Source organism: Chelonia mydas, chromosome 15 (assembly GCF_015237465.2).
Source record: "Chelonia mydas isolate rCheMyd1 chromosome 15, rCheMyd1.pri.v2, whole genome shotgun sequence".
NCBI lineage: Eukaryota > Metazoa > Chordata > Testudines > Cheloniidae > Chelonia > Chelonia mydas.
The window spans coordinates 9147450-9165122 of record NC_057856.1 but is presented as its reverse complement, the minus strand read 5'-3'; the positions used below and the strand labels follow the sequence as shown (position 1 = coordinate 9165122).

Below are 17673 nucleotides of genomic sequence, written 5' to 3'. Positions count from 1 at the left end.
GCTCTAAAAGCATCATCCAAGCTATCGGATACTCCTACTGCCAGCTCTGCCTAGTGGGGAGGAAGAAGGATGTTTTTGTGGTTAACATGCAGGATCTGGGTTCTGGTTCTTCTCCTGCCACAGACTTCCTGCGGGGCAAGTCTCACAGGCTTGAGTTTTCAAAAGTGGCCACTAATTTTGATGCCTCCATTTTGGACTTTCCAACTTTAGACGACTGTCAGAACCCTAACTTGCCTTCGTGCCATGCCCTTTCCACTTCAGCCATGCTACTGCCCCGGGGGGAGCAATATGCTCGCAGTGGTCTATGACAGGGGTGGCCAAACTTACCGATCCTCTGAGCTGCATATGATAATCTTCAGATGTTTGAGAGCCGGGCGCACCTGCTCAGGCCTTCTACCCACTGGGCAGAAGCCCATAGCCTCACCACCCTGCTGCAGGGCAGGAGCCCTGAGCTCCTCCATCCCTTCACCCCCTGCAGTCTGGTAGGTGGAGAACGGGGGCATGGGGGACTCCACGAGCCACACTTGAACTGTAAAAGAGCCGCATGTGGCTTGCAAGCTGCAGTTTGGCCACCCCAGTCTATGCCAATCTCCGAGTCACACAGGAACGTAACCCACAAGAATGCTCGAAGAGCGGTGTGAGCAGACAAAGCCCAGGATGGAAAGGCACTGTGGGGCAGATTGCTTGCTCATCAGGGGCTGGAGCCCTGCCTCAGCAAAACCTTCTTACTCCATAAATGCAGCTAGTTATTCCCCATCTGATAGCCGATGGTGTGCTGCCCTTGCCGCAGCTTCAAAGAGAAGCTCTCTCTATTTTCCCGTAAAACAGAATGTTCCTAGCGCTATGTGGATGTGATTTTTGTTTATGGAATAAAATTATTTTTCTGACACATCTATCTGCTCTGCGTTTCTGCCTGGAGAGGGGGGGGGCAGCTGTCCCTTTTCTGAGACATAAACATATTCACTAACTCCGCTTTGTCAATGGCTCTCGCTCTGCTGGGGCCTTAGCTAGAGGTGCCCATCGCAGTGCGTGATAGGCACCTCTAGCTAAGCCAGAACCTGCACAGCCAGCCCTTAACAAAGCAGGAAATGGTAATGTTTGCCAAGCTCTTTAGTGTTCCTATAAACCTGTCTGCACCAGTTTAAACACATGCAAAACTCCTCTACGGCTGTCGGGTTAGAAAGAGCATATATTGCTCCAGCTGAAGTTAATTCCTTAATGGACATAAACCATGTCGACATGGCTCCGTCCAAGGGGCCACGCAGGGGCCTGCACTGGTTTGGCTAAATGGCTGCAAGCTGATGTGCAGACAAGGCCGAACACCCCATGTGCAGGTAGCGCAGTGAGTTGCTCCCCGTTCTACGTTCCCTACCCCCCCTCAGTTGTTTGACACGAATTGAAGCCCCTGCCTCCAGCCCTGCGGTGCTCGGCACAGCTTCTGCTGAAGCCCCATAAGTAGCGGCACTCGATGCATTTTGCTGGCCAGAAGACATGGCTAGCAAGCGCTACCAGGTATTCCCCCTGCTCTGGGACACCCCTGAGTGCTCTCCCAGCCTGGGGAGTGAGAGGAATTGCTCTCTCCATTGAGGCGGAGGTTGCTGTGGCCATAATACTTCTGGATTGCAGAGTGAAACAACCCTTCCCCAGAGAACCTGCAGACCTGAACGCAGATGCTCTGATGTGTGCTGCCCATTAGGCTCATCTTACTTCCCCTTTCCTCCCGCCCCCATCCCTTCTTCCTCACAGATATATCCTATGCAGTGAGTCTGGCTTGGCTTCTATTAGAGTCTGATTTTCCTGCCTGTGTGCTCTTGCCAGCTGGCTAGTTTCAACCTCAGGCTCTTCCCCTGCACTGACATCTCAAGCCCTGTAACATTAATACCAAGGACTGTAGGCTTCTACTTTGGAAAAACACCTGCTTGCTGGGGTGAAGTGGATGCACCAGAAGCTCAGCGGATTGTTGACAGGAGCCCAAGACCTGATCTCCTTTGAATGCAGTTCTGACTGGTAGAGGGTGGTTCTTTGGCCTCCTTCCCCTTTACCTAGTTTCCAGTGGTTTGGCGATCACTGGGTTCCTATCTCACAATACAATCTGCTGTTTACCTGTGGCTGCAGCCTGGCTTCCCTTCAGCAAAGGGTGCAAAGCGTCAGTTTGTGGGGGGTGGGGAAGTGCACTGAATGGGTGCAGAGTTTTAAAATCTCTCCTGGCACCCTAAGGCCTGGGCTACACCGCTCTGCACTGGTGTAACTGTGCGGGTGAGGGATGGGGTTCCCCCGTTAACAGGGAGACCAGGGCAACCCCAGCGTGCCAGCAAGTGTAAAGGTGCCTTATGCCAGGGGTTCGCCACCTTCTTCCTCCTGAGAGCCCCCCGCAACATGCGATAAAAACGCCACGGCCCCCCCGTGCCACAGGAACTGGCTTTCGGCAGCTGAAAGCCCGGCCCGGCGTTAGGGGCCAGCAAGCAGGGCACGGCCTCGGGGCCCCTGCAAGGCTCAGGCTTCGGCCCCCTGTGGTTGGGCTTTGGGGCCCTGGCGAGTCTCATGCTGGCCCCGCGGGGCGGCCCCCCTGAAACCGGCTCATGGGGCCCCCGGGTCCTGGCTGAGAAGCGCCGCTCGAGCACAGGCCCCCTCTCGGCTACAGACCCCCGGGGCCGCGGCAGCAGAACCGGGGTCCCCGCTCGGCGCTGGGGCTGCAGCGCCCGGCTCCGGCGCCGCGGCGCCCCGCCCGGCCCAGGGCAGCGGGGCCCGGCCCCAGGCGTCCCCGCCCCCGGGCCGCTCCGAGCGCCGCGATCCGGGCCTGGCTCCGCCGCCGCCCCCGCGGCCATGTGACGGGAAGCAGCTGAGCGCGGCCGGGCTGCGCCCCCGGCTCCCTCCGGCCGGCCCCGGCCCCCCGCGCTCAATGGGCCCGGCCCCGCCGACGGCCCCGGGCTCCCGTCTCGGCTCTCCCCGGGGCGCCCCTGCCCCCCGCCCGCCCGCGCTCACATGGAGGCGCCGCCCGGAGGCACCGCGGCGCTGGAGGCGGAAGGTGAGGGGGGCCCGGGCGGGGGCTGGGGTACGGGCGGAGGGGGGCCGGGGCTGGGGCAGGGAGGGGGGCCCGGGCGGGGGCTGGGGCTGGGGCAGGGAGGGGGGCCCGGGCAGGGGCTGGAAGTGGTTTCCGTCATATCCAGGGTTTGCAGTTTGGTTCAATGGCTCTCAGCCCCCCCGCTGTACACACTGTTCTAGCGGGGAGGGGGCACGGATGGGGGGTGCTGTGGGGGATGGAGGAGGCTGGAGGGGGTGCGGAATGGGCAGGGAGAGGGGCGCGGATGGGGGGTGTGGATGGGGGTGCTGTGGGGGACGGGGGGAGGCTGGAGGGAGTTCGGAATGGGCAGGGAGAGGGGCGCGGATGGGGGGTGCTGTGGGGGACGGGGGAGGCTGGAGGGGGTGCAGAATGGGCAGGGAGAGGGGCGTGGATGGGGGGTGCTGTGGGGGACGGGGAGGCTGGAGGGGGTGCGGAATGGGCAGGGAGAGGGGCGCGGGTGGGGGGTGTGGATAGGGGGTGCTGTGGGGGACGGGGGGAGGCTGGAGGGAGTTCGGAATGGGCAGGGAGAGGGGCGCGGATCGGGGGTGCGGATGGGGGGTGCTGTGGGGGACGGGGGAGGCTGGAGGGGGTGCAGAATGGGCAGGGAGAGGGGCGCGGATGGGGGGTGTGGATAGGGGGTGCTGTGGGGGACGGGGGAGGCTGGAGGGGGTGCAGAATGGGCAGGGAGAGGTGCGCGGATGGGGGGTGCTGTGGGGGACGGGGGGAGGGGGGAGGCTGGAGTGGGTGCGGAATGGGCAGGGAGAGGGGTGTGGATGGGGGATACTGTGGGGGACGGGGGAGGCTGGAGGGGGTGCAGAATGGGCAGGGAGGGGGCGCAGATGGGCGTGTTTGGATGGGGCATGCTGTGGGGGACAGGGGAAGTGTTTGGAGGGGGTGCAGATGGGGTAGAGAGGGGGCACAGGTGGGGGTGTGGATGGGGGGTGCTGTGGGGGACGGGGAGGTTGGAGGGGGTGCAGAATGGGCAGGGAGAGGGGGCACAGATGGGGGTGTTTGGATGGGGCATGCTGTGGGGGACAGGGAAGTGTTTGGAGGGGGTGCAGATGGGACAGAGAGGGGGCACAGGTGGGGGTGTGTGGATGGGGTGCTGTGGGGGACGGGGGAGGGAGTACTGGCAAGGGGAGTGTGTGGCGGAGAAAAGGGAGGGGGGCACACAGGGTGTTGGGGGGCAGTAATGTGGAGAGCAGGAGGCAGCTGCGGGAGGGAGGCAGGTGACCTGGGGTCCTGGGGGAAGTGGAGTGGAGCAGCACTGGCCTGGCCTCACAAACAGCCTGCCTGCTGCGCCCAGGAGCCCTGATTGATTTGTGGGTAGCTAAAGTGTCCTCCTTCCTGCCAAGCGCGATCCTACCCCCGCCCCCAGCAGTGCAGCACCGGCAGCAGAGTCCTCGCCCCCCAAAAGCGCCCTTGGCAGCTCTCCCTGCGTCCGGGTGGATCTCTGCTTCCCCTGCACCCTGTGTCCTGGGGCAGGCAGCACTGTGCCTCCTCCCTACGGTGCTGAGAAGCTGCGTGAACCTGTCTGGGGGGACAGCAGTGGGGGTGGGGTCACCTCGGTGTGGCTCTTGGCGTGGGGGGGCTTCACCTGCCCTTGTTTGGCGCACATGGGGGCGGGATTTTCGAGGGACGCTCCCAAGTCAATTTCAGAAGATCTCTCTAAGATGCATTACCCAGCTGAGTCCTCTGCCAAGCTTAGTGGCTGTACAGCCACTTGGTCCTCGGTTTCAGGGTTTCTTGCCCCTGTTGCTGTGTGAAAGACCCAAACAAACCGAGCTTGGGGGAGAAGGGACTGAAGGCTGAGAGCCGTTTAAGGCACCATGGAGAAGAATCTTTCTCTGTCAGGTGCAGCGGCCTCGGGGTTACCTGAAACAACAGCAGGTAAAGCCTTTCCAAATAGAGGAGTATTTTTTGGGTTTTTTTGGATGTGGTTACTCTCAGGTCACTTAAATTGTGTTGTTAGCTGGGTGCACAGGGCTTGATGTGTGCTGGCTCCTCAGCAAGGCTCCGTCTGCCTTAAGAGGAAGAAAAGGAAGAAAAAAAAAAAAAAAAAGCATTTCAGGAAACGATGGCTGGGAACACCTTGTATCTACACGCAGCAGGTGTCCCAGGCGTTTGATGAGGGTTGGGTTTAAGGACTGGCTGCACACTTCGGAATAGGTCTTCAGCAGTGTCCCGCTGAGTCCATGCAGTCTACAGTGGGTGTTTTTCTGTCCAGAGAACAAGTGTTGCAATTGCACGGCTGCATGTGGTGGTCTTATTTCCATCCCACAGCCAGGGAAATGATCCCACAGCCCCTGCTCCTTGCATCAGTGCTGTGTGCTCTGGGCCAGGAGTCCCAGAATGTGCTGCTATGGGGGCGATTTTCAGGAATGCTGATAACCCATATATCTCCCACTGACGCCACACTGCAGAAAACCAGGCCTACTGTGTGTAAATGGTTCTGTTCAAAGCCGGGTTGCCATGAGGATGTGCGTGATGGTTGCAGAGATAATCACGGCAATAAACCATTCAATACACAGTGGCTGTACCTGCAGCAATCTCCTGCTTTTGAGCAGACATGTCTTCACTAGGAAACCGAACCCACGCTGACAATGGTTGTCAGTCATGGAAGGTGTTGAAAATGGTTTAAAGGCTAATGTAGACCAGAGAAAAAACATTTCACAAAGGAGCTGAGGCTGGATGAAAAGCATTTTCAGTAATAGGTGAATTTCCTAGCGTAGATGGCCCTTAGGAGACCTCTCCATTCATTTTGCTGACGTGGGAAAGCCTCTCTCAGGGGTAGCTGTTGCTGGGGTTGCAATGGGGAGGGGGAGAAAAGGGAATAGATCTTTATGCTTATAAATGGGTAGCCCTATTCTTACATCATATGTTACGGGAGGCATTTACCTTCATTTTTTGAGGGGTGAAATGTAACTTTATGGTCAGTGTCAGACACTGGTATTTTATCAATATACAGTTTGTATTTAAAACCTACCAATCTCCTGCTACAAATCAGTAACTATACTGTATCCATTTGTTGGTATTAGATTTTTCTGTGTGTGTGTGTGACCGGCATGTTATGGAAAAGCCATATTAAAGTGGACAACTTCTCTGTCCCTGTTGCAATTGTTTATTAAGCTGTACATTTTTTCCGAATGTATCTTTCACACCCATTCTCTGAAATCTAATACTGGGGAAAATTGCAAATGGTCATGATGGCTTGAGGATCTCAACCAAGATGTTTCCTGTTTTACATACTGATTATGTCCCAGGGTTCCTTTGGTAAGAGTATTGGCTTGTACTGCTGTTTTGGCCTGGAGTTTCCTCTCCCCGGTTGTGCAATGTGGCGTATATCTGTTGCCACCCTAGAAGTGGCTGCATTTCAGTGGTGGTCTGGGTTTGAAGTTTCTAAAAGGCTCTGGAATCAATTGGGCTGAGAGGTGCTATTTACATATAAACTGCTGCCAGTCAAAACCGAATTGGAAAGTAACATACTACATTAGTTTTGGGGCATTGTCAGTGTGATTATTGTACAGTGCGCTCTGGTAGCATCTTCCATCCAAGGTTCTCAAACTGCATTGTAAGGTTCAATGAATTGTCACCTCTCCCAGATTCCCAAAGTAAGTGGTGATATCCCCGTTTTGCAGTTGGGGGAAACTGAGGCACAGAGGCGACATGATGTGCTCAAGGTCAGAGTGAGTCTGTGACAGAGTGGGACTAGAAACCTGGTCTCCTAGTCTGGTGTCCAAGGCACTGACATCCAGTCTCACTGAGTGCGGTAGTGCTGGGCCAATGGCTGTTCCGGTTTGGGATAAAGATGAGAATGGAACTGCGGGAGCTGCTATTAATGTCCTACAATACCCTTGTTCTGTCCCTTACCAGATTAGAGTGGTGGTAATGAAGTGTTCCAGTTCACACAACATCTCTCTTCTATAGAGTGGTTATTGTGAGCGTCCCATTGAACGATCTGATTGCCCAAATGTTCCTGGGCGCGTTAGAATGTTATGTGCACCTGCTGCCTCCTTTCAGCATACAGTGTCATCGCCTGGGTAGCTAGGTGAGACCAAATTAAAGATTCTCCTCTTCCCCTTGCCCCTCTCTGCTCCTGGGGATGCCCCACAGGGACTAAGCTCCGCTCGTGGAGGGCTGGAGAGGGCTCCCTTCTGATTTTTTTTTCAACTCTTCCGAAATCAACAATCCAAGATTCACCGAGGAACTCTCCCTCATTGCAAAGTATCAAAAAAGGGCACAGTCCCCCTGCTCCCCTGCCCCCCCTTTTCCCTTTGCAGGTCACTTTCCAAATCCCTTGCAGTGTAAAACTGGACACCAGCATTGCTGTGGGTTAGTGCCCTAGCGTAATTTCTGGAGAGCTGGGTTCAAATCCTGAACTGGGTTACAAGTGAAAACGAATTTGGTGGCTACCTCAGAAAAGCCCTGTGATTGGCAGCCTGTGCTCAGAGGCCTGGAAGTGGACGAGCAGTGAGTACATGCCTCCATTCCCATGCTCCGCCGCGGCTTTAGCCTACTCTGCTAATCCTCTAGGCCTGTATCATTGCACTACTGCAGTCTCCTTTCATCCTGGGTTTTGATGCCATTTAGCATAAGGTAGTTTCCAGCGTTCTGCTGGGGCTAATGTTCCATTGATATTAATGTACTTTGAAGTCTTATTCACCTGAGCAAAGGTTAGTATACAGGAAAGTTGGAGTCATGGTTCCTGGCAGCCTAGATTGCTAAGACTTGGGGTTTGCTGTCCCAAGCAGATCCAGTGTTTGTACTCCTATTTGGAAGGCTAGGTCATGCAGTGGTTTAAGAAGAACATAAGAACGGCCATACTGGGTCAGACCAATGGTCCATCTAGCCCAGTATCCTGTCTTCCTGTAGTGGCCAATACCAGGTGCCCCAAAGGGAATGAACAGAACAGGTAATCATCAAGTGATCCATCCCCGGTCGCCCATTGCGAGCTTCTTCTGGCAAATGCACTCTTGTGTCTCGTCCCAGAGTTCTGGTTTCAAATGTAGTTTAGCTTACAGGGGAGAATGAGTCATGTGGTGTCAGCCTAACCCCTGGAGGGTGTTTGTCCATGTTACAAAACCATTGCTCAGCTTGGCGCAGTGGCTGGCCAGGAAAGTTTTCCGCATCAAGGCTGTTTTAGAGTAAGGGCCTCATTCTGTTTCGGGCTTGAAGTACTGTAGAACTGCAGAGTTACGAACCCCTTGGGAATGGAGGTTGTTCATAACTCTGAAATGTTCCGAACTCTGAACAAAACGTTACGGTTGTTCTTTCAAAAGTTTATAACTGAACATTGACTTAATCCAGCTTTGAAACTTTACTGTGCAGAAGAAAAATGCTGCCTTTCACCATCTTAATTTAAATGAAACAAGCCCAGAGACCATTTCCTTACCGTCTCAAATCTTTTTTAAACGTTCCCTTTTATTTTTTTATTAGTTTACATTTAACACAGTACTCTACTGTCTTTGCTTTTTTGGGGTCTCTCTGCTGCTGCCTGATTGCGAACTTCTGGTTCCAGAGGAGGTGTGCGGTTGACTGGTCAGTTGTAACTCTGGTGTTTGTAACTCTGAGGTTCTACATTTGTTGCAGGACTCTAGGCAGTAGGTTGGCCTAGTTCAGTGACGGTAAATTTTCACATGAACGTAAGGGGAATCTGTTGTTTAAAAAGCAGCAATGCAGCAGGTGGCTGGTTTAATAGGATGCAATGTGACCTAACCAGCTGAATTGCCTCCCGGTGCCCTTATGAAAAGCTCCTACTGTGTACTTCTGGTATGGTAAAAGTACACTGTTCATTGGTAAGGATGACCTCTTCTGTATGCTGTAACTGAGCTCAATGAGGGGCTGAGAGATTGTGTTGCGGGGAGGGGAGGTATAGGCCCATGTGTCCAATCTGAAGAGCCCACCTTGGACCGTGAGACCTCCCTCCCACCCCCCTCCAAGGGAGCTCGCTGGGTTGATTCTGGCCATGGGTAACAAGCCCATTTTACCCAAAGCTATAGGTCTCAGATTCAAACAGGGATTCTTGAGGCTTCTGAAGAGGAGCCTGTGCCATTGGCAGTTCCAGCCTCTGGCTGGACTAGCGCGAGAGTCGGATAGGTGGTGTTTAACGTCTGAAGTGGCAAATCTTGGAAGCGCTAAAGCAGAACAGCAACCAGAGCCCGGCAGTAGAGCGGTTGCTAGTAGGAGGCTGAGCCAGTTAGTATTTAAATAATTACAGAGCTCATCACCCAGAGCCCTCAAAGCATTCCACACCTGAATATCTTCACAAATCTGGCCTGGGGTGGCTTGCTGAAGGCCACACAGTAGCACTGGGAATAGAACTTGGGTCTCCTGCCTCGCAGGCTGGTGCCCTATACATCAGCCTATGCATGATACTCTGCTGTGGGAGCTTTCACAAAGCTTTCACGGGGGCTGCTTTTTCTCAAAATACATTGACATCTTCATCTGGTCCTTAATGTTGATTTAGTTGGGGGTTGGTCCTGGTTTGAGCAGGGGGTTGGACTAGATGACCTCCTGAGGTCCCTTCCAACCCTGATATTCTATGATTCTATGTCTTGAAAATGTGGTCTGGGGGGCCCAATGCTGCCCCGCTGAATTCAGTGGGAGCAGGACAGGGCCCGAAGTGACTCGCCCTAAGCTTGCAGAGGGAATGTCAGAGCTGGGGTTAGAATTTGAGAGGCCCAGTCCCCATACTCCAGCCACTAGACTATGCTGTTGCTTGCACGGCCTCATGATTGCTGCCGGTCCTCGGCTTGGCAACGCTGCCATCCCCACACGTGTGCGTGGTCTTGGGTGGATGGTTAGCCTTGTCGCATGCTCAGTGAGTAACCGTGCCATCTTGTTCCCCAGACGAGCCTCTCCTGCTGGCAGAGCTGAAGCCAGGGCGACCCCAGCAATACGACTGGAAGGCGAGCTGCGAGACGTGGAGCGTTGCGTTTTCCCCAGACGGCACCTGGTTTGCCTGGTCTCAGGGTCACTGTATAGTCAAGCTGATCCCTTGGCCGTTGGAGGAAGCTGAACTGTAAGTACCCTGCGGCGGCTCGGAGAGGGAGGGCATCTCTCCTGCTAGAGTCCATTGGCTGCTCTTCTGTGGCCCTCTCACTCAGCGTCCCTCAGGGCTCAGCAAGCAGGGGTTAAGGAAGGCAAAGGACTGGAGATTAAACGAGGCCTCCCATAGCTCCTGCAGCATCAGGGTCCATCCCTCCCGGGTGAATTGATCTGTGGGGTCAGCAGTGTCCTCCCATAAACCAGCCATCAAGGGAGTCTAGGTGCCCCCTAATACGTGCTGTAACAGCTGAGTTTGGGTGCTGTTAGGGCCCCTCAGAGAGCTCTGCTGAGCCATGTTACAGGACTCTCTTAAAGATTCCCGCACCATAAGCTCCCAGGAGAACACCCAGCTGGAGCAGTGAAGAATTCCTGTTCACCCTGCTGCGTCAGAACCAGCTCCGCTAGACAGAGCATGTGGCGTTTGCAGGACTAGCCACCGAGGCTGAGATTACAGATAAAGCGATAGGTAAGCTTGGGAGCGCTAACGGGCAGTCAAAAGCCAAGGGATTCCCTATCACCACCACACCAGTTTAACCTTCCTGCATGCAAGAACAGGAGTACTTGTGGCACCTTAGAGACTAACCAAGGTGCCACAAGTACTCCTTTTCTTTTTGCGAATACAGACTAACACGGCTGTTACTCTGAAACCTTCCTGCATGCCTCCCTCTCACTATCAGACCACCCTGGGAGCTTGCTGTCTTGTTAACTGGCATTGCTCTGTGCATTCTTCTGGTAACATGTCACCAAATCTTCTGCAAAGGAAATGCTCCCCTGAGCCTGCAGCTATGAAACCTCATCCCTTTTATGGGTTAACTTGCTTGGTTTTGGCTTTTTTTAATTGGAGAATGAAACCTTTGCAAGAGATCACCTCAGCTAAGCAGCCATCCTGTCTTCAGAGACCTCGTGCCTCAGTTTCCCTCCCTCCCCCTGTGCTGGAAAACTACCTGCATTAAGCAGTCTGTTTTTGTCAGTCCCTTGAATGGTCAGATTTCACTGTAAAGGGGCTGTCCATGAATTATGTAACGCATCAGGGGGTGGGTGAGTCCTTCATTTTTCATGTTTGTTTCAGTGTTACAAAGGGTTACATGGGCGTGGTGGGTCTTGAAAATCCCCCAAAATATGTTATGTAATTTGTGGACAGCCCCAGACACTTTAACTAATCACGCTTCACTGGAAAATCCCCACTCCATTATCAAAGTGGTAGGGTTAGTCACTTAACACAGGAGATGGTGCTTCAAGCTGTTCGGTTGAAAAGCAGCTTTCTATGCACTGAGTTCTACGAATAAATAGACTGGAGAACTGATTGAGTAAGAAGGTAAAATCCCTGAGGTGTGTCCCTGGGTGGGTGGTGCTTGCCCTTTTATCGGGGCTGTTGCAGCCTCCTGGGAGAGAAGAGAGGGGCAGTTCAGTTCTGCGTTGCTGGGTCCACTGACTTCTAGGCAAACAGGGATATGGGAACTTCACTTGGGGTGGGAAGTCAGGGTGTGGGGGAGTGAACCAAAGCTTGAGAAGGAGGATTCCTTCCTTGACATTTGAAGGGTCTTAGGGTGAAGTAGCAACATACAGGAGGTGCTGGGAGATCTGGTTTCAAGTTGGCACCCCTCCCTACGCTGATGGCCTGGCAAGGGCACCTCTCTACCCATGGTGCTTGTCTGGCCCCCATTCCCGTAGTACCTGAGCACCGCACCGCACCTCACCTCTGTGGCAGGGCAGTGCTATTGTCCCCTGCTGCAGATGGGGAACTGAGGTACACAGGCTAAGTGACTCACCCAAGATCACATGGAGTCTGTGGCAGAGCAGGAAACTGAATGCAGGTCTCCTGAGTCCCAGGCCAGTGAATCCCTGGCCCATCCTTCCTCTTCCCGTATGGCTTTCATTCAGCTGTCCTGTGCACCTGCTAAGTTAAGGAGCCAAGTTAAAGACCCCAAGCTGAGCTATGTGCCCCTGTTACGGGCAGGAAGGTAGCCCCATGGCTGGTCTGTTTGGGGAGAGCGAGTCGATCCGGATGGGACAAGAATTTTAGAAGAGTAAGCAGCGACACGCTTTGAACTGTAAAAGCAGCTGTGCTGGAGTGGTCCGAGTTGTCAAAGCTTGTCTGTAATCAGCTCTGCTGAGGCCTTCTAGAGGATCAGCCCCACCGAGGGCCAGACACACAGACAAAGCCCTGGTTTGACCAGAGAGCTTCCTCTGGTTTCAGGCAGGGCAAACAACATTGGTTTAAATTGTGTCTTCGCCTGCCTACGCTAGGGAGCTTGCTCCTGAGTCTGGCCACCGCTAGCTGAAATCCCCGGTGCAGACACAGCCCCCGAGTCACGCCTACCTAGCCGCGTGCAGTAGACTCTAGTTCCCCTCGAGTGAATTAGGGTGGGTGGGGGAGGACGAGGCAGCACCTGCAGCTGCTGTATGACCCGACAATCCTCTGCTCTCTGCAGAAGCTGCAAAGCCTCTGAACGCAAGAACCGTGGCGTCAAAGCCGACGTGAGAGGCGGAGGGGGCGCGAAGGAGAAGACTCTGGAATGTGGCCAGATTGTGTGGGGGCTGGCCTTTAGCTCCTGGCCTCCGTATGGCGCTAAGGAGCGGGACGGCCTGCCGGCTCCGGGTCGGGCCTGTCTGATCCTTGCCACGGGACTCAATGACGGGCAGATTAAAGTCTGGGAGGTGCAAACAGGTGAGTGTGTGTGTGAGGGGGGTTGGGGTGGCTTAAATCTGTTGGATTAATCCAGCTCCTGAGGAGAAGGATAGGGGCATCACTTCGTCCTGCAGTAGCCCTGCACTCGCTGTATCCCGGAGGGAGCTAGACAGTCTCTGCCTGCCTCTCCCCATTCTCCTCCACCCATGGAGCTTTTCTGGGCCCCTGAGCATGTTGGACTATAAGGTGGATAGAAAGGTGGCTAGATCGTCGGGCTCAATGGGTAGTGATAAATGGCTCCATGTCTAGTTGGCAGCTGGTATCAAGTGGAGTGCCCCAAGGGTTGGTCCTGAGGCCAGTTTTGTTCAATATCTTCATTAATGATCTGGAGGATGGTGTGGATTTGCACCCTCAGCAAGTTTGCAGATGACACTAAACTGGGAGGAGTGGTAGATATGCTGGAGGATAGGGATAGGATACAGAGGGACCTAGATAAATGAGAGGATTGGGTCTAAAGAAATCTGATGAGGTTCAACAAGGACAAGTGTAGAGTCCTGCACTTAGGACGGAAGAATCCCATGCACCGCTACAGACTAGGGACCGAGTGGCTAGGCAGCAGTGCTGCAGAAAAGGACCTAGGGGTTACAGTGGACGAGAAGCTGGATATGAGTCAACAGTGTGCCCTTGTTGCCAAGAAGGCCAATGCTATTTTGGGATATATAAGTTGGGGCATTGCCAGCAGATCGAGGGACGTGATCATTCCCCTCTATTCGACATTAGTGAGGCCTCATCTGGAGTTACCATGTCCAGTTTTGGGCCCCACACTACAAAAAGGATGTGGAAAAATTGAAAAGCGTCCAGTGGAGGGCAACAAAAATGATTAGGGGGCTGGAGCACCTGACTTATGAGGAGAGGCTGAGGGAACTGGGATTGTTTAGTCTGCAGAAGAGAAGAATGAGGGGGGATTTGATAGATGCTTTCAACTACCTGAATGGGGGTTCCAAAGAGGATGGATCTAGACTGTTCTCAGTGGTACCAGATGACAGAACGAGGAGTAATGGTCTCAAGTTGCATTGCGGGAGGTTTCAGTTGGATATTAGGAAAACTTTTTTCACTAGGAGGGTGGTGAAGCACTGGAATGGGTTACCTAGGGAGGTGGTGGAATCTCCTTTCTTAGAAGTTTTTAAGGTCAGGCTTGACAAAGCCCTAGCTGGGATGATTTAGTTGGTGTTGGTCCTGCTTTGGGCAGGGGGTTGGACTAGATGACCTCCTGAGGTCCCTTCCAACCCTGATATTCTATGATTCCTAGTATTCCACAGCTCTGATTCTCACATTGCAGCTCTTCTCCGATCCGAGGTGGCCTGGCCTGGCCTGGCCCAGCGTGCCCCTTGAACCTGTCAGTGCTGCTTCTAAATCATCTGGCAGCAGCCATTCCAAACCTTCCCTCCCAGCCTCTGCTTGCGTGAGGAAGTAGGAGAGCTAGCCATGGCTGTGGTGGGTGGGTCACTGAGCCTGCCTTCTCTGTTACCACTACGGGTCCCCTTCTCTTTCTGGGCAGCAGATCAGAACTACAGTGGCCACTCCCTGCCAGTGGGGATGGCCTGGGGGCAGAGGAGACAGGCAGGCTGGGACTCCTGCCCATTCTCCCACAGGAGTAGCCAGTAACATTGACGTTCTGTGAACTTGACGTTTTGCCCACCGTCTCGCTTCCTGGTAGCGTGGGACAGGCTGCGTCCATAATCCTTAGGGCAACAGGAGTTTGCTGGTGGCTAACGAAACTCTGCCCCGTGTTTTAGACTACATCCCTCGCCAGCTTTAGCACTGCCCTCGAAGCTGGAAAGTGCAGTTGGCAGCGAGGGATGTGTGTCCCTGGAGCTGCCCTGACGAGCACGTCTGTCCAATGCAGGCTGCGTTCCTGCAGGCGAGGCGAGACACGCTTGTGTCTGTGCCCATGGTGAGACCGTACTGAGCTGTGTGCTCGTGTCTGCAGGGCGCTTGCTTTTCAGTCTCTCCGGGCACCTGGACGTCGTGAGGGACCTGAGCTTCGCTCCCAATGGAAGCCTGATTCTAGTCTCTGCATCCCGGGACAAGACCCTCCGCATCTGGGACCTGAGCAGAGATGGTACGAGTGAGTGCACACGTCCCTGGGGGGTGTTCAGGCGGTGGGCCTCAGACTCTCAGGTCGTTACGAGTAAGGCTACGATTTGGTCACGGCAGTCACGGATTCCGTGACTTTACTGGACCTCTGTGACTTCTTTGGTTTCAGCTATCAGTGGCTTGTGGCGGGGGCTGTGGCCGGGGCTGCAGAGGGGGCCGTGCGCCCCCCTTAAGGCTTCCCAGGGCCGTGCGCCTGTGGCTGGGGTTGGAGCCTGGACTGTGTGCCCGAGCCCCGCAGCTGCGGCTAGCTCTGGAGCAGGTGCTGTGCACCCCCCCCCCCCCCCCCCCCCCCCGTGGCTGCAGCCACTGGAGCCATGGCTGTACCCCCTCCATGGCGGGGTGGCTCGGCCTGTCAATCCCCCCACCATGGGACTCTAGCTGTCATTCGTCTCCCCCACCTAGCCCTGCCCCCCCCGGTTATTTTTTGTAAAGTCACAGGCTCCTGTGAATTTTTGTTTATTACCCGTGGCCTGTCCCTGGCTTTTACTAAAAATAACCATAGCAAACCCTTAGCTTTATTTATGAGCCCTTGTGCTACACTGGTGTCGTCCAGAGGAGGGGCTCTGCTCTGCTTGGATGCCAGCAGGACTTTGCTGTCAGAGGTCCGCGCCCCCATTATGAAGGTGCTGAGCTGTTCGATCCCAGCTCATTGAAAGCACTTTGAACCTAACTCTATGGAGACTCAAGGGAGCCAGGATCGAACGCGCTGAGTTACTGTAGCACAAGTGAGCGGCAAGTGGAGCGAACTCCCCTTTTCCCCCTGCGTGGGTGAGGGATGCCCAGCATGTTAGGAATGCTGGAGGCTGACTGAGGGCATGTCTGCTCTGCAATCCAGGGTGTGGGTCTGGCTTCAGCAGACCTGCCCGAGCTAGCTAGCTTCGCTCTAGGTAGCATGGGTACCAGAGCAACAGAGCTTCAGCACGGGCTGTGCCAGCCCCCCTGGAACCGTGGGTAATTACTTGCGTGGCTAGCCTGTGCGAAGCTCCATGCAGTCGCGGCTCCGCTACTCCGGTACCCAAGCTAGCTAGATTAAAGCTAGTTTGCGTATGTCTACACAAGCCACAATCGCACCCGTGATTGCAGTGTAGACACTGCCTGAGAATAAACCCAATGCAGCAGAGAGAGCGTCCGCACGGGGAAATCTATCGGATCTAATCTAGTCTGAGACACCCCGCTTCCTTACTTGGAAGGCTGGCTTCAGAGAGAGCAGGTGGAGGTAGGAATGAGCCCTCCAGCTCTCCCTGTCTCTGGACTGGACGCTCTTCTCACAAACCGTTACTGCCATCCCCAGGTAAGCAGGTCCAGGTGCTGTCTGGCCACACGCAGTGGGTGTACTGCTGCTCCATCTCCCCTGACTGCAGCATGCTCTGCTCTGCGGCCGGAGAGAAATCGGTGAGTCTCGCCTATTATTGGCGGGGAGGGAGGGTGGTCTCATTTCTTGCCTGTTCAGCTGTCAGAGAGCCCACCTGCTCCTCCGTAGTGCAGACGAGCTGGCTTAGTGGTGAGTGCTGGCCCTCAGGTCAGCTCTTCTGAATGGACCGGCCTTGTGTTTAATGCCCCTGATTGTTACCCGTCTTGCTCTTCTGCCATACCAGCCCTTCTCCCTGATGCACTGGTGGTGCTGTTCCATGGACTGGTCAGCAGGGGTCACCCTTGTGCATTGTACCCCGTCTCATCCCTCACAGTATCTGCCCTTTGTCTTTCCCAGGTGCGGTATCCTGTCCTCCCCCACTCCACGGTGCTAGAGTCCCACAGAGTCCAAAGCCTCGTCCTCTTCGCTGTGTCTCACGCCCAGGGCTGCTGCTTGCTCAGCCCATGGGGGATGAGGGGAAGGGGCGGGCTGAGCCGAGAGCTGGTGTGCATCAGAGTGGTGATGCCCGCATGAGCAGTGCCTGTTCCCTCCCCCCCGGTGTCTCAGGAGTGAACGCTTGGCTGGTGATGTCCCATGAGGGACGATAAGAGAGATCCTTCTCTCCCTAGCATTCCCAGTCAAGGGGCTGCTCCCCTCCCATGAGCCGAAATTGTAACCCTCCCCCTGTGCACTCCCCCCCAGGCCTTCCTGTGGAGCATGCGCTCCTACACCCTCATCAGGAAACTGGAAGGGCACCAGAGCAGCGTGGTGTCATGCGACTTCTCCCCCGACTCTGCTCTGCTGGTCACCGCCTCCTACGACACCTGTGTGATCATGTGGGACCCCTACACAGGGGAGCAGCTGAGAACGCTTCGGTAAGGAGGGTGGCCCCGGGAGCTTTCTGGGCATCAAGCGAGCACAGGGGCATTGGGGAGAGGGAGCGCTGGCGGAGAGCACGCCTGAGGGTGCTCCGGTATTTGAAGCTACTTAGCCTAGGGGCTCCTGCACGCTGCTAGCCGCATTCCCCCTGCTGTGCATTTCGGTCTGTGCCGCTCCTCCCCAGGAGGGAGAAGAAGGTAAACGAATGGCCCTTTCCCATACATGGGGGTAGGTGGCTGCCTGTTACTGCTTTGTGTTGCTCTCATGGCATGGGAGGGAAGAGATGGCCCCAGCACTTTCCCCGCGGTGCATTGGAGTCTGTGATGAGTGCCTGGCCCTAGCCTCCTCACTGCTCAGCACTGGGGCACTTTCCTTCCCAGTTTTTAAAGAGCAGCCCGGGGACTGGACAGCTCTCGCCATGGAAGGACACGCAGTCTGTGGCACGCTCGCGGCCAGGGAAATGCACGTTTCACAGTGACACCTGTGAGCTGTGCTCCAATACCAGTGACGAGGACTCTCGGAAGGCAGGAGCTCTGATTTACCATGTGT

At 55.1% G+C, this 17673-nt stretch overlaps 1 protein-coding gene across 2 annotated transcripts in view; it reads left to right on the top strand.

The window, feature by feature from the left end:
• The first annotated feature begins 2863 nt into the window (after positions 1–2863).
• WSB2 (WD repeat and SOCS box containing 2) overlaps positions 2864–17673 on the top strand; it is a 20336-nt gene continuing 5526 nt past the window's right edge. The window contains exons 1-6 of one of the 2 annotated variants that reach the window (XM_037878505.2): positions 2864–3025; positions 9911–10082; positions 12541–12776; positions 14728–14859; positions 16186–16286; positions 16948–17120. In XM_037878505.2, the coding sequence (XP_037734433.1) occupies positions 2983–3025; positions 9911–10082; positions 12541–12776; positions 14728–14859; positions 16186–16286; positions 16948–17120 (857 nt within the window). In that variant the 5' untranslated portion in view covers positions 2864–2982. Of the gene's footprint in view, positions 3026–9910; positions 10083–10103; positions 10575–12540; positions 12777–14727; positions 14860–16185; positions 16287–16947; positions 17121–17673 lie in introns of those variants that run through there. The other variant, XM_043529158.1, reaches the window with a different exon arrangement.